Source organism: Perca fluviatilis, unplaced genomic scaffold (genome assembly GCF_010015445.1).
Source record: "Perca fluviatilis unplaced genomic scaffold, GENO_Pfluv_1.0 PFLUV_unplaced_scaf_2, whole genome shotgun sequence".
Taxonomy (NCBI): Eukaryota; Metazoa; Chordata; class Actinopteri; order Perciformes; family Percidae; genus Perca; species Perca fluviatilis.
Window position 1 is genome coordinate 395,630 of NW_024375613.1, and position 14,824 is coordinate 410,453.

At 44.3% G+C, this 14,824-nt stretch overlaps 1 pseudogene and 2 gene segments (V, D, J or C); 1 reads left to right on the top strand and 2 right to left on the bottom strand.

Annotated features, from left to right (window-relative positions):
• Positions 1-14,824, bottom strand: part of LOC120555172 — a 194,946-nt pseudogene that overhangs the window by 15,739 nt on the left and 164,383 nt on the right.
• LOC120555171 lies at positions 10,270-11,781 on the bottom strand. The segment is given in 2 exon segments: positions 10,270-10,856; positions 11,741-11,781. A coding segment is annotated over 1 exon segment (255 nt).
• On the top strand, positions 12,463-12,944 carry LOC120555108. The segment is given in 2 exon segments: positions 12,463-12,514; positions 12,622-12,944. Coding segments are annotated over 2 exon segments (375 nt in total).

Below are 14,824 nucleotides of genomic sequence, written 5' to 3' on the forward strand. Positions count from 1 at the left end.
CACGGGATACAGCCGGTACAGATCGGAGAATATGGAGGAAACGTTATTACAGACGCAATACCGGCACACTACGCGAGCTGCGCCTGCACGGAGACCAGCGGTGTCGGCTCAATGTCGGCGGGCTCAGGGGACATCCTCATCGGCTAGGTGGAAAGCTAACGCTAGCTGTCCACCTGTCCCATCCATCCTGCTTGCAAGTGTCTGCTCATTAAACAACAAGCTGGACTACATCCTCCTTCAACGAAACTCCCAACGTGATTTCAGTGACTGCTGTGTTTTTGTTGTTGTGGAAACATGCCTGAACAACAGTGTACGGAACCGGGACTATCCAGCTACCAGGCTGCTCCGCCGGCCCCGTGGATGGGCTGTGTTAGACGGACTGGTGTAGAAATAAAATCCAACTAGCTACTGCTAACTGCTGGTGGAGCTTGTGACTGTTAAATGCCGACCATTCGACATTCCACGCTAATTCACGCCTGTGTTTATACTCCGTGTTTAGCTACACCAATGCTAGTATGCGTTAGCTGAACTTTACGGATCCTGCTTGCAAGTGTCCGCTCATTTAGACCACAAACTGGACTACATCCAACTTCAACGAAACTCCCAACGTGAGTTGAGAGACTGCCGTGTTTTTGTTGTTGTGGAAACATGCCTGAATAGTGTACTGGACTGTCCAGCTACCAGGCCTGCTAGCCCTCCGAGCTAGAGATGCTCTGTCGCCAGGTAAAAGAGGTGGGCTGTGTTAACACCGAGTGGCGCAGAAATGTGGTGATTTGTATCCATTTAACTGCTAACTGCTGGTGGAGTTTGTGACTGTTAAATGCCGACCATTCTACATTGCACGCTAATTCACGGCTGTGTTTATGCTCGGTGTTTACAGCCCACCAACGCTAATGCTAGTATGTGTTAGCTGAACTTACGGAGGCCTATAAAGTGTGTGTACTAAATGTAGCCTGTTTCGTATGTCGTTTTTTATATAATGCGTGGAGTCACCGATGAAACGTTGTTTCATGTATATGGTTGAAATAAAACACGCTTGCGAGAGTTGAGTGCCTCGGTCTGTCTGTGAAGCGGTAGGCGTGGCTTGGGAGTGGACTCAAAGCAACGAAGCAGGTGCATTCTGGGATTTGGTGTTTTTCATCCATATAAGACCAAAACACATTTTCTGGCTTTTCTCGGCCTAGAAGGCACCAATTTAAATTTTTTTTTCACTTTTCTACTACATAAGTGACCCAATTTAAAGATATATTCAGCTTTCCAGCGGTGAAATATTCCTTTAAGAACATCCTGTCTCAAAACGATGCTTAAAAACTAGTCCATGCATTCGTTAAATCCAGGCTGGACTATTGTAATTCCCTACTATCACGTTGCTGAAATAAGTCCCTTAAGACTCTCCAGCTGATCCAGAATGCTGCAGCGCGTGTTCTGACGAGAACTAAGAAAAGAGATCATGTTTCTCCTGTATTAGCCTCTGTGCATTGGCTTCCTGTAAAAAAAAGGATTGAATTTAAAATCCTCCTCCTGACCTACAAAGCTCTAAATGGTCAGCCCAGTCTCATGGCAGTTCGTGTAAATGTACACGTTATTCTTAATCTATTGAACGTGTTCACGGAAACGTTTTTCTCGTTTTTTACGTTGTGGACAACACGAAATTGTGAACCAATGTATTTCAATGGGAAGCATATTACGTTGCCACAGAACGAAATTGTAGGGAGTAATATAAGAAGCCGAAAATCAGCATAGGGAGGTTGGTCGGGATTGGTTGATGGGTAAAACACAGGGCTTTCACACCGGAGACCCGGATCGCGTCCCGCCTGTGGCAGTACCTTTGTCCCCGCAGCTCGTTGCCGTTTCTGCTGTCCGCGCGTGTGACGGTTCCTTTCCCAGTTCTTTTTTTCCTAACCCCAACCGTCTCGTTATTGTGGCGTTTCATTTCCCGTGTCCTGCAAAGTGGCGGCCGTGCCGTTGTTTTGGCCAGCGTGTGGCGCATCGTTTCCGGATCGTGGCGGCCGTACGTTGTTTTCGGCCGGTGGGGAGCGCCTCGTGCGGTGCTTCCGGCGTCCTTTCCCGGGGCCTCCCGGCCGGTGTGTGGCCCTCATGAGGCCCCTCCAGGCGTCCTTTCCCCGGCGCCTCCGGCGGCGTGCGACTCGCTCATGAGGCCGCCTCAGGCGTCCTTTCCGGCGCCTCCGGGCGTGTGGCCCTCATGAGGCCGCCTCCGGCGTCCTTTCCCGAGCCTCCGGGCGTCCTTTCCCGGGGCCTCTCCGGCGGCGTGTAGCACCTCATGGGGCCGCCTCAAGGCGTCCTATCCCCGGCGCCTCCCGCCCGGCGTGTGACGCCTCATGAGGCCGCCTCCCCGTCCTTTCCCGGGGCCGGTTCGAGAAAAAAACGTGTATATTTACACGAAAAAACGAAAAAACGTTTCCGTGAACCGCTTCAATAGATTAAGAATAACGTGTACATTTACACGAACTGCCGTGAGACTGGGTTGAAATGGTCTAGCAGACATCACATATCTAGAAGAGCTCTTAGTACCTTATTGTCCCACTAGGGCACTACACTCCCAGAATTCAGAGCTACTTGTGGTTCCTAGAGTCTCTAAAAGTAGAATGGGACCCAGAGCCTTCAGCTACCAGGCTCCTTTCCTGTGGAACCAGCTCCCAGTCTGGGTTCGGGGGGCAGACAACGTCACAACATTTAAGAATAAACTGAAAACCCTCTGCTTTGATAAAGCTTATAGTTAGGGAGTGAGGAGATCCAGAAATGCTTGTTACTAACGTAGTTCTGGGGAGTTTACTCTCCGGAGTCCTTATGTTTCTTTTTCTCAGCATATTTCCTTGGATTAGGATGGCACCGGTGATTCTGGCGGCTGTTGCCGTGGTCCTGCTTCACTACACCCTGCTACGCTCTGCGGTGCCCTACAGTGTCCTGCTACGTCCAGCTCTGGTCTGCTGTGCCACGCTACATACTGTAATGCCCTGCAGTGCCCTGCTATGACATGAACTACTACGACTAAGATTTTTTAGTCACTGTTCCATTATCTTTATTGTGACTATTATTGCCACTGTTCATCACACCCCCAACCGGCACCGTCAGACACCGCCTACCAAGAGTCTGGGTCTGTTCCAGGATTCTTCCTAAAAGGGAATTTTTCCTCGCCACTGTCGCTCCTGTGGGAATTACTAGAATTGTTGGGACTTTATAAATTATAGAGTGTGGTCTAGACCTACTCTATCTGTAAAGTGTCTCGAAATAACTCTGTTATGATTTGATACTATGAATAAACTTGAAGTGAACTGAATGTTTTTAGTGTAACAGAGTGGAGGATGATCTGGGCTTCTCTCCCTCTGTGAATTACTTTGTAAAATCTGGGTCTGTTGTTGATTTGTCATTCATATGTGTGTATATATATCTACATATCTATATCTCTTTTTTCTTGTATTTTAAACCTTTACTGACTGACTTGATATTTCACCCTTGTTGGAATCCACTAAACTAATGTTTCTAAATTTACAAAACTATTATTACAATTGCACCATTTTTCTCAAACTTCGGGTTGAAGAGGAACAATGTGGATTCTGTCCTGGTCGTGGAACAACGGATCAGATCTTCACTCCCGTAAGGATCTTAGAGGGAGCCTGGGAGTATGCCCAACTGGTCTACATGTGTTTTGTGGATCTGGAGAAGGCTTATGACCGGGTCCCCAGGAGATACTGTGGGAGGTGCTGTGGGAGTATGGGGGGGGCCTCTTCTGGGGCGGGTCATCCTACAATCTCTGTATGACCAAAGCGAGAGCTGTGTCCGGGTTCTCAACAGTAAATCGGACTCGTTTCAGGTGAGGGTTGGCCTCCGCCAGGGGGCGCGCTTTGTCACCAATCCTGTTTGTAATATTTATGGACAGGATATCAAGGGTGAGCGGGTGGGGAGGGGTCTCAGTTCGGTTGGGTTGGGGGATCTCATCGCTGCTCTTAGCAGATGATGTGGTCCTGATGGCATCATCGGCCTGTGACCTTCAGCACTCACTGGATCGGTTCGCGCCGAGCCAATGTAAGCGGCTGGGATGAGGATCAGCACCTCTAAATCGGGGCCATGGTTCTCAGCAGGAAACCGATGGAGTGCCTTCTCCAGGTAGGGAATGAGTCCTTACCCCAAGTGAAGGAGTTTAAATACCTTGGGGTCTTGTTCCGAGTGAGGGGACAATGGAGCGGGAAAATTGGTCAGAGAATCAGCGGCGAGGCGGTATTACATTCAATTTATAGCACCGTTGTAACGAAAAGAGAGTTGAGCATGAAGGCAAAGCTCTCGATCTATCAGTTTTTCGTTCCTACCCTCACCCATGGTCATAAAGGCTGGGTCATGACCGAAAAGCGAGATCCAGGGTACAAGCGGCCGAGATGGGTTTCCTCAGGAGGGGCTGGCGTCTCCCTTAGAGATAGGGTGAGAGCTCAGTCATCCGTGAGGAGCTTCGAAGTAGAGCCGCTGCTCCTGGCGTGAAAGGGAGCCAGTTGAGGTGGTTCAGGCATCTGGTAAGGATGCCCCCGGGCGGCTCCCCTAGGGGAGGTGTTCCAGGCACGTCCAGCTGGGAGGAGGCCTCGGGGAAGACCCAGGACTAGGTGGAGGGATTATATCTCCAACCTGGCCTGGGAACGCCTCGGGATCCCCCGTTCGGGCTGGTTAATGTGGCTCAGGAAAGGGAAGTTTGGGGTCCCCTGCTGGAGCTGCTCCCCCGCCACCCGACACTGGACCCGACATCATGTATAAATGCATGATGGAGAAACCGAATCCTTTCTGTTTATATATGTATGGCTGAGATTTAAAAATAGAAGAATTTCCATCCTTCTCAAAACAATTTTATTTTTTACCATGACTGCGTCATCCCAGCTGAAAAGTGGCTTTACTCTCTTTACAAAGCACTGATAACATTTTAATGTAAAATAACTAAATGCATTTAAACCTGCACACCCCTTAAAAGTGTTGGAATGTTAGTCAATGTCAAACGTTTCTGGCCTTAACCTTTCTTTTACATGTTTCCACAGTAAGTTGTTATCGTGAAACCCCCTGTCTCTGCTGGAGTCAGTCAGAGCATTTCCTTAGAGAGTTACTTTGCATCAGCAGCACCCTGCTCCAGTGGTTTGGGTTATAGTCCTGAGAGTTGAACACTGGATGACTGACAGCTGTCCTTCATGACAACAGAAGACACAGAAATCCTCCTCATCAAAACTACTTTGATCTCCGTCCTCTCTGGACTCTCCTCTGCTGCTGCTTCACAGGTAAAGTCCAGAGAATCAAACTCCTCTCCTCTATCAACATCCGTCCCTCTGAAATGAAGCCGACTAAACCGTGGCTGCTTTTATTTTTTGTCTCTGTATCCTCAGGTCCAGAGGCCAGGTCACAGTGACTCAGCTGGAGCAGTGAGCTCTGCTCTGGGAGGCTCCGTCTCCATCAGCTGTAGGACCAGTCAGGATGTTTATGGTACCATCGCATTAGCCTGGTACCAACAGAGATGGAAAAACTCCTAAACTTCTCATTTACGCTGCTACTGAGCAAGAATCAGGGATTCCAGATCGTTTTACAGGCAGTGGATCAAACTCTGACTTCACTCTGACCATCAGTGGAGTCCAGACTGAAGATGCAGCAGTTTACTACTGTCAGAGTGTTCATGATATCAACAGCCAGTATGTGTTCACACAGTGAAAAAGCGTCGTACAAAACCTCCCTCAATCAGACTGAACAGAAACAACTGACTGCTGCAGCTGGAAGCTACTGCAGGGACTGATACACTTCACTGAGGACACACACACACACACAGAAAAGTTAAATCTACAGTTTGGAGTTCATGAAAATATTTTACTTCAGTAATGCTCTTACCAAGAGAAATAAAAGAAACAAGCATTTAAACACTTCATTCAAACTACAAGAACTACAGAACATATATCTGACCTGCTTATTGTGTGGAGCCGTTCAGATAATTCTGTTTTTATGTACCGACACTTATGCTGTCACCTAAATATAGTGTACTGAATTATGTTCATAGTGATCAATTCAAAAACATATTTGAAGAGATGAAAGGTAAAATTTTACTACTTCCTGTAGAAATAATTTCTGAGGCCTGCACTACTAATCAAGATCAACATGTCCTGGATTTATTTCAGTACCCGCTTCAGCTAACCTTACAAACCGCGGTCCATTATGTGTCACGACGGGGTTAACAACTAGTTCCATCAACCCAGGGTTTCCCAATCCAGCGATGCACGTTCACATTAAAGAGGCGGTGTTAGCATAGCACGACCAATCGTAAATTATACCAGAGCCGCATATTTTACATAAGAAGAGCAAACTATAATCTATCTATAAACTTTGCAGGAACTTCTGTGTGTGTGTGTGTGTGTGGGTGTGTGTGTGGGTGGGTGTTGGTGTTAAGCGATACCTCTCGAACCGTTAGTCTGATGGATTTCAAACTAGACAGGTGTCTTGGTAAAGGGACGAATAAGAGCAGCGCCAAGTCCGACGTTGTTTGGATAAGAAATGCAAAAGATATCGCCGGTAAAATGAAGCACACATTGGTTTTGCTCCTTTAGCCGCTGGCCACCCCTTCTGCTCACTGATGAAGAGCAGCAGAGCTTTGGCAGCTAAAATGTGACATACACCTCAGACCCACAAACGTATAACGATCAAACCGGAGACAACGTCTCTCTCTCTCTCTCTCTCTCTCTCTTTTCTTTTTTTCTCTCTCTCTGCGAGAGAGAACAGTCCAGTTGTGGTTGATGAACACAGATATTTGTTTATAAGCTCTCATAACGGGCAAGGTGGGTAATGCATTGCCATGAGTCCATGAGGCTAATGTCTGGTTACTCCACATTGTCATTGTGATATTTTGTGATTACATTCTGATTCTGTCAGGTAAATATAGTAGTACAATGTCTTACTCTGATGTAGAAGTAGCCTACACTGTAAGTCAGTAGTAGAGTGTACAGGGGAGTTGCATATGAAGTGGTTTAGGTCCTTCTGTAAGTCATTTTGGGACTTACAGAATTCTACAAGCAGCAATACCAAAGGCCAAGCAATCGGCCTGTTCCAAACAGGTACATTTTCAACGTGCACTGCACTAGTTCTATAGAAATATAAAGAACATAGACACGGTTTTACAGGCAAAAGCAATATAGTCGTTGCGCTTCCTAAAACAAGAAGGAAAGCTGGCAACAAAATACCTGATGCTGTAAATGTTTAAATCACAAAGCTTATCAATATCACTTCTCCATCAGTCAGGCACAAAATCTGACCATAATTACGCTTTCTATAAACTGTTGTTGCTTTAGCCTATTATTTCAGTTGCAACCCTGGCAGTGGTAAGCCATCATGTGAGCAAATAAAAAATATAAGAACATAATTCAAACTGATGTGTCACGTTGGCAACACACGGCTCAAGAAGCAGACAAATAGCCTATATGTAATTCCCTTCGTGAAGATCAATATCTTTCATAAAAATAGCCATCAGGAAATGTTAACAGGGTTGTCTGTCTCTGAATGTTTTAACTTTTATGAGCACACCTCTCTCCGCACGAACGAGCTACAGCTGATCATCTAAGAACGGTGACGCTTGTTATCAACCCAGTATTGATTGTTCAGTAGGCTGAACACCTAACCTGCTCGTGAGCAGGTTAGGTGTTCAGCATAAGTTACCATGGCGATTGAACCCGGTAACAACTGATCCACCGTCGTGATATAGAAAACCCTGTGTTTAACCTGAAGTTACCTTGTTAACCGCCAAATCTTGCTTCGCAGTACAGGCCTGTGGTTACTTTGGAAACTCCACAGACTTCACTATCAACCGTTTTTACCGAACTACTTTCTATCAAAGAAATAGACCCTATCAAACCCACTGGGATGTGGCAGTTATGGACAGTGCCACTTCACAAAAAATATAAATTTTTTATATTCAAAACAGGTCAAAGGTTTTCTATAAGACATGACATCACAAGTTATACCAAGAGTCGTTTTAAAGTCTTTGTGACAAAGAGTGAGAAAGGCCATTAATCATCTGAAACAGAACTAAAACCAGATGTTCTGCATTAGGGCTGATTACTGAAATGTCGACATAGTCAAACAAGTGTTCTCTCATTCTCTGTCAACCCTGAAAAAAAGATTTTACATCAATAAAACAAGTGCACGGATCCTTGTTGGTAGAATCTGTCGTTTAGCATTTTAATTTCTACATTTCACACCAGTAATTATATGTATGGATCTCAAATGAGAACACAAATGCACATTGGCTGTGTGATGAAGACTATGCAGTTTAATAGGTTTTAGTAATTCAACAGAATCAACTTCACACAAATTGCCAATGTAAACCAATCCACTTTCTCTATTTCTTTTGCATTATATCATGAATAATCTATAAAGTCAGTGTTCTCAGCACTGAAGAGGAAACCCCTGTCCCTGTTGGAGTCAGTCAGAGCATTTCCATAGAGAGCCACTTTGCATCAGCAGCACCATGCTCCAGTGCTCTGGGAGAGTTTATAGTCCTGAGAGTTGAACACTGGATGACTGACAGCTGTCCTTCATCACAACAGAAGACACAGAAATCCTCCTCATATCAAAACATGACTTTGATCTCCGTCCTCATCTGGACTCTCCTCTGCTGCTGCTTCACAGGTAAAGTCCAGAGAATCAAACTCCTCTCCTCTATCAACATCCGTCCCTCTGAAATGAAGCCGACTAAACCGTGACGCTGCTTTATGTTTTTGTCTCTGTATCCTCAGAGTCCAGCGGTCAGTACACAGTGACTCAGCCTGGAGCAGTGAGCTCTGCTCTGGGAGGCCTGTCTCCATCAGCTGTAGGACTAGTCAGAATGTTTATTCTAACTGGTTAGCCTGGTACCAACAGAGAGATGGAGAAACTCCTAAACTGATCATTAAATATACTAGCACTCGACACTCAGGGATTCCAGATCGTTTTACAGGCAGTGGATCAAACTCTGACTTCACTCTGACCATCAGTGGAGTCCAGACTGAAGATGCAGCAGTTTACTACTGTCAGAGTGGTCACTATCCCAACAGTCAGCGTGTGTTCACACAGTGAAAAAGCGTCGCACAAAACCTCCCTCAGTCAGACTGAACAGAAACTGAACTGACTGCTGCAGCTGGAAGCTACTGCAGAGACTGATACACTTCACTGAGGACACACACACACACACACACACACACACACACACACACACACACACACACACACAGTTAAAAAGATGACAGCAAACATCCAAACATTTCCAACACCTCCACTACTTCCACCCAATCACAGCAAGCAGAAAAGAAATGACATACAGTCTAGCACACAAGCATGGTGTCAAACGACGACAGAACACGAGCAACAAACACAAGCACTAATTCAACATGCAGAGCTAAACAGCAGCAGCAAGACAACACCAATCAGCATGGGGCAACAGGAAACAGCAGACAGATAATGGGAGGGAATGCTTGTGGTTCCCAAAACAGCCGCATGTATCAGAGAGAAGGTCCATAACAGAGTTGTTAAAAGCTGACATGAAGATACAAGTTTTCAGCTTTAGTGGTTTTTTGCAGATAGTTCCAGTCTTTGGCTGCAGCAGACTGGAATGACGACAGAGAGAATACAGTATTTGTTTTGGGAACTTTGAACAGAATATGATGAGAAGAACGTGTGTCAACTTATATCGCTAATGAAACAAACAGTGGTGGACTCTTAAGACTCTTTTCACATTGTGATGAACAAAGTTTTACTAGAAACATAAAACTGATTTATATATTTTAAAACCGTTAATGTGATATGAACTTATGTACTGAGGAGATCAGATTACCACAAGATCTAAAACCACTTCTGTATCAAAGTGCACAGCACAGCAGGTCATTCCCATCTACCTGTTACCTGCTTTAGATCAGACACATTAGATGACAGTGGTGACCATTATTGTTGGGAGAAAAACCAAAGAATCTGTTGACTTTCTCTCACATTGACTTTGTCAAGGAGAGCAGTAACAGTGGTGCTGACCAGAGTTTGACTTTCATCCTTTCCCAGCAGCTCCATACCTGCTGTAGGACACCACAGCTAAACCCTGTCAGGCTGCACCGAGCAGATGGGACCTGCATTACATCATCTCATCACTTCTTTCTAAAAGAATCATCTCATGGAAATGCTACAGAGAAAAACTCTCTCAGGATTTCATTGATACTGTATATGTTCATTTAAGAAAGGAACACATGACGGCAGTCATTCTTGGATCAATAAGCTCGGACGACATTAAGTTGATACATTTGTCTTTATTGTTTTAACATACAGAGAATATCAGCATTACTGCAAGCAACACAAGATGAACTTTCAAATTGTGATGAATCTGGAGAGAGAGAGAGAGAGAGAGAGAGAGAGAGAGAGAGAGAGAGAGAGAGAGAGAGAGAGAGAGAGAGAGAGAGAGAGAGAGAGAGAGAGAGAGAGAGTAGCAGAGAGCAGACTGAGATCAGTATCAGAGTGAAACCAGTAGCAGAGTCCCAGTGAGTCAGGTCAGGACTGGGAACACTGGTCTCTCCTCAGTGTCTCTGAGAGCGGAGTCTGGGAGCCCTGGGTGGCCTCACAGGTCACAGAGCCCACCTTCTCCCACTGGTCTGCAGGGAGCCTCAGGGTGCTGCTCCAGCTGTATTTGCCGTCCTTCCCCAGCACCCCGGGGCTCCTGCTCTCCTCCCAGCTGCTGCTGCTGCTGCCGTCCACCTTCCAGGCCAGACTCCAGTCTGAGGGGAAGCCCTTGTTGGCCAGGCACATGAGCGTGGCCTTCCCCTTCAGCAGCTCCTCCCTGGAGGGGGGCAGCACCGTCAGGGTGGGGCCGGCTCGACCCACTGCAGAGAGAGAGAGATTAATAAAGTTGATATGAGGTCAACTAAACTCTAGCCTGTTGGCTGCAGCAGAGGAGGCTACTAGTTCTGCTGCTCTTCCTCAGATTGGATCAAACTGGTCTTAAAATGTTTCACTTCCCTCTCTGAGCTCAGTAACCATGGCAACAGACAGGCATCACTGCTGAACCGTGAAAAAAACAGAAATTAGTAAAAAAAAAAAAAGGTTTCGTTCCAAAGAAAAAAAGTTAAAACTGGCTCTCTTTTACTAAACTTTCAGAGTTTAATAGTTCAAAATAATCCACATAAGATGGAGATTGTGAGGCTTTTACTGTTTTAACTTTCTTACACATTTCTTGTCATAAACGAAAACCTCATTAATGATATTTCTTTGTTCTGTTCATGTAAGGAGGAATCATCACTGAACAGTCAGCCTTCATTACTGAAAACATCTAAATGAATATTGTTAACTACTGAATTACTTTTTCAAACTCATAAAATTCTCACAAACATATGTTGAATAGCTTCAAAATCATTATTCTGGGAGAAAGATGGAGTAATACTTATTCACATCAAACACTGAAACAAAGATTATCAGCAGAGTTCTTGAGCCAGATTATAAAAACTTTAACTTTTACAAATATGTTCTTCACACAGACTAATGCTGAGTAGTTTTCTACAACAAACTGATAAGACTTTAGAAAGTTTTGGTGCAACAAGATTATTCATCAGTGTTTTTTTGTCGGTTTAACGACGCTGAAGCCTTCAAGAATTGATGCAAATATATTAAATTCAAAATAATCTGAAAAAACATAGTAGGCTTTAGAATTATGATGTTCAAATGCAACAAATATAAAATTTGAGTGATTAAAGGAGTCAAATGTACTTAAAGTTAACATTCAGTCTGGTTCCTCCACCGAACGTGTACCACAGTGATACAAAGTCATTGAGCCGGTACAAAAACCTCTCACTGTAGAGAGACACGGCTCTCTGACTTTGACACAAACAAACTCACCAAAACACATTCACAGTTTACACACTATATGTTGGAACTGGTTAAAATGTTTAAAACGATACACAAACTGTAAAAATGTTTAACATTTTCATTGTGAATTGTTTAATGTCTACAAACTATTATTTTCTCCTTCAGTGAAACTAATTGAAACAAGTTCTTTCTAAAGAAAATCTTTCTAACAAATTCTACAAAAAAATGTTTATTGTAGATCATGATGAATGATAAATAATAATTGTGTTTAAATTTGTCCCACAGAGAAGTTGATTTGTGTGGTAGTGAATTAGAGAGAATTCACAAAATATTCTGGAAGACTTTTTGTGCATCAAACTCAAACCAAAGACTCATTCAAATGAGCAGTGAAAACATTCCTAATCAATACTCTGATAAAGTGATTGATCCATTGATGAACAGCATCATCAGAGTAATCCAAGTCCCTGTTGGAGTCAGTCAGAGCATTTCCATAGAGAGCCACTTTGCATCAGCAGCACCATGCTCCAGTGCTCTGGGAGAGTTTATAGTCCTGAGAGTTGAACACTGGATGACTGACAGCTGTCCTTCATGACAACAGAAGACACAGAAATCCTCCTCATCAAAAACATGACTTTGATCTCCGTCCTCATCTGGACTCTCCTCTGCTGCTGCTTCACAGGTAAAGTCCAGAGAATCAAACTCCTCTCCTCTATCAACATCCGTCCCTCTGAAATGAAGCCGACTAAACCGTGACGCTGCTTTATGTTTTTGTCTCTGTATCCTCAGAGTCCAGAGGCCAGGTCACAGTGACTCAGCCTGGAGCAGTGAGCTCTGCTCTGGGAGGCTCCGTCTCCATCAGCTGTAGGACCAGTCAGGATGTTTATGCTTCTGACACTTTAGCCTGGTACCAACAGAGAGATGGAGAAACTCCTAAACTGCTCATTTACGCTGCTACTTATCGACCATCAGGGATTCCAGATCGTTTTACAGGCAGTGGATCAAACTCTGACTTCACTCTGACCATCAGTGGAGTCCAGACTGAAGATGCAGCAGTTTACTACTGTCAGAGTTATCATGAAATCAACAGTCAGGATGTGTTCACACAGTGAAAAAGCGTCGTACAAAAACCTCCCTCAGTCAGACTGAACAGAAACTGAACTGACTGCTGCAGCTGGAAGCTACTGCAGAGACTGATACACTTCACTGAGGACACACACACACACACACACACACACACACACACACACACACACACACACACACACAGTAAGACCATGAGATAAACTTTTTGTAAATAATATAATTTTATATAATGATATAGTTGTTGAGATTATAGCTTCTATACTCATCTGTGTAAAGGGTAAAAAGGACAGGTGAACTGACCCAACCCTGGGGGGCTCCGGTGCTTCAAGTTCTCCACTCTGAGAGAGTACCATTAACACTGACCTGCTGTTTACCATTCGGTAGAAACCAGTGGTACCACCTAATAATGAGGGATGGACATTAAGGTCATTCAGCTTTTTAATGAATAGGTGTTGCTGTACCGTATTAAATGCTGAACTGAAATCTACAAATAAAACACGTTCATATGAGGTAGGGTCCTCTAAATGTTTAGATATAAAATGTACCATGGCAGTGACTGTGTCATCTGTACCTCTTTTGCCCCTAAATGCAAACTGAAAAGGATCTAATGAGCAAATGACATCTGTTTTCAATAGGTTGATAATGATTTTCTCAAAACAACTGGGCGGTATTCATTATAATCCTTACAGCATACCTTTTTAGGAACAGGAATAATAATAGAGCTTTTCCAAGTGGAAGGAACAACATGAGTCCAGAGACTTTTGGTAAATAGGACCCAAGGCCTCTGCCAGCTCTAGAGATAGATAGATAGAATAGATAGAAGATACTAGAAGATACTTTATTCATCCCCATGGGGAAATTCAAGTGTCCAGCAGCTCACACATAAACACACATTCCTATACACCACACAGTTCCCCATAATTAATAAATAAATAAATGCACTGCGAATGCATACACAAGAGAGTTAAAAACAGAATAAAAGCAGCATAATTATATTATATCTGGGATAAGGGTTAGTGGGAATTAAGGGAGGAGGAGGGAGGGGCGGTTGTCATTTGTTGGTGTTAAATAGCCTGATGCCTGTGGGGACAAAGGATCTCCTGAACCTCTCTGTCCTACAGTGCAGCGAGAGCAGTCGCTCATTGTAACTGCTCCTCTGTCCAGCCAGGACGTTGTAGAGGGGGTGCTTGTCAGTACCCATTATGGCGTACAGTTTGTTGCATGCACGCCCCTCTACTACAGTTCCCAATGAGTCCAGTCAACTGCCCAGCACTGAGCTGGCCTTTTGACCAGCTTGCCGAGACGTCTGCTGTTCTTGTCTGTCAGGTTGCCACCCCAACAAACCGCACCATAAAAACAGGACACTCGCCATCACAGTCTGATAAAACATGAGCAGCAGATCGCTACTAATGTCAAAAGATCTGAGCCTCCTGAGAAAGAAGTAAGTAAAAAGTAAGTAAAATTTATTTGTATAGCACCTTTCACAGATAAAAATCACAAAGTGCTTCACAATGAAATGCAATTCAACACAAGAAGTCACAATACGAGCACATTGAAATACAAATAGAAAATATAACAAACAACCATAAAAAACCCATCGACTAAGTAAAAGCCTGCTTGAACAGCAGAGTCTTCAGCTGCTTTTTAAAAGATTCGACAGAATCCACACAACGTAACGCGAGAGAGGCAAGTCATTCCACAGCCTAGGAGCCACTGCTTGGAATGACCGATCCCCTCTAGTTTTAAAATTAGTGCGGGGAACCACTAATAGCATCTGACCTAATGATCTCAGACTACGGGTGGGGGTATGTAGCTGTATCAAATCAGAGATGTAGAAAGGAACTTGACCGTGCAAGGCTCTGAAAGTAATGACAAGAATTTTAAATTGAATTCTATACTGGACTGG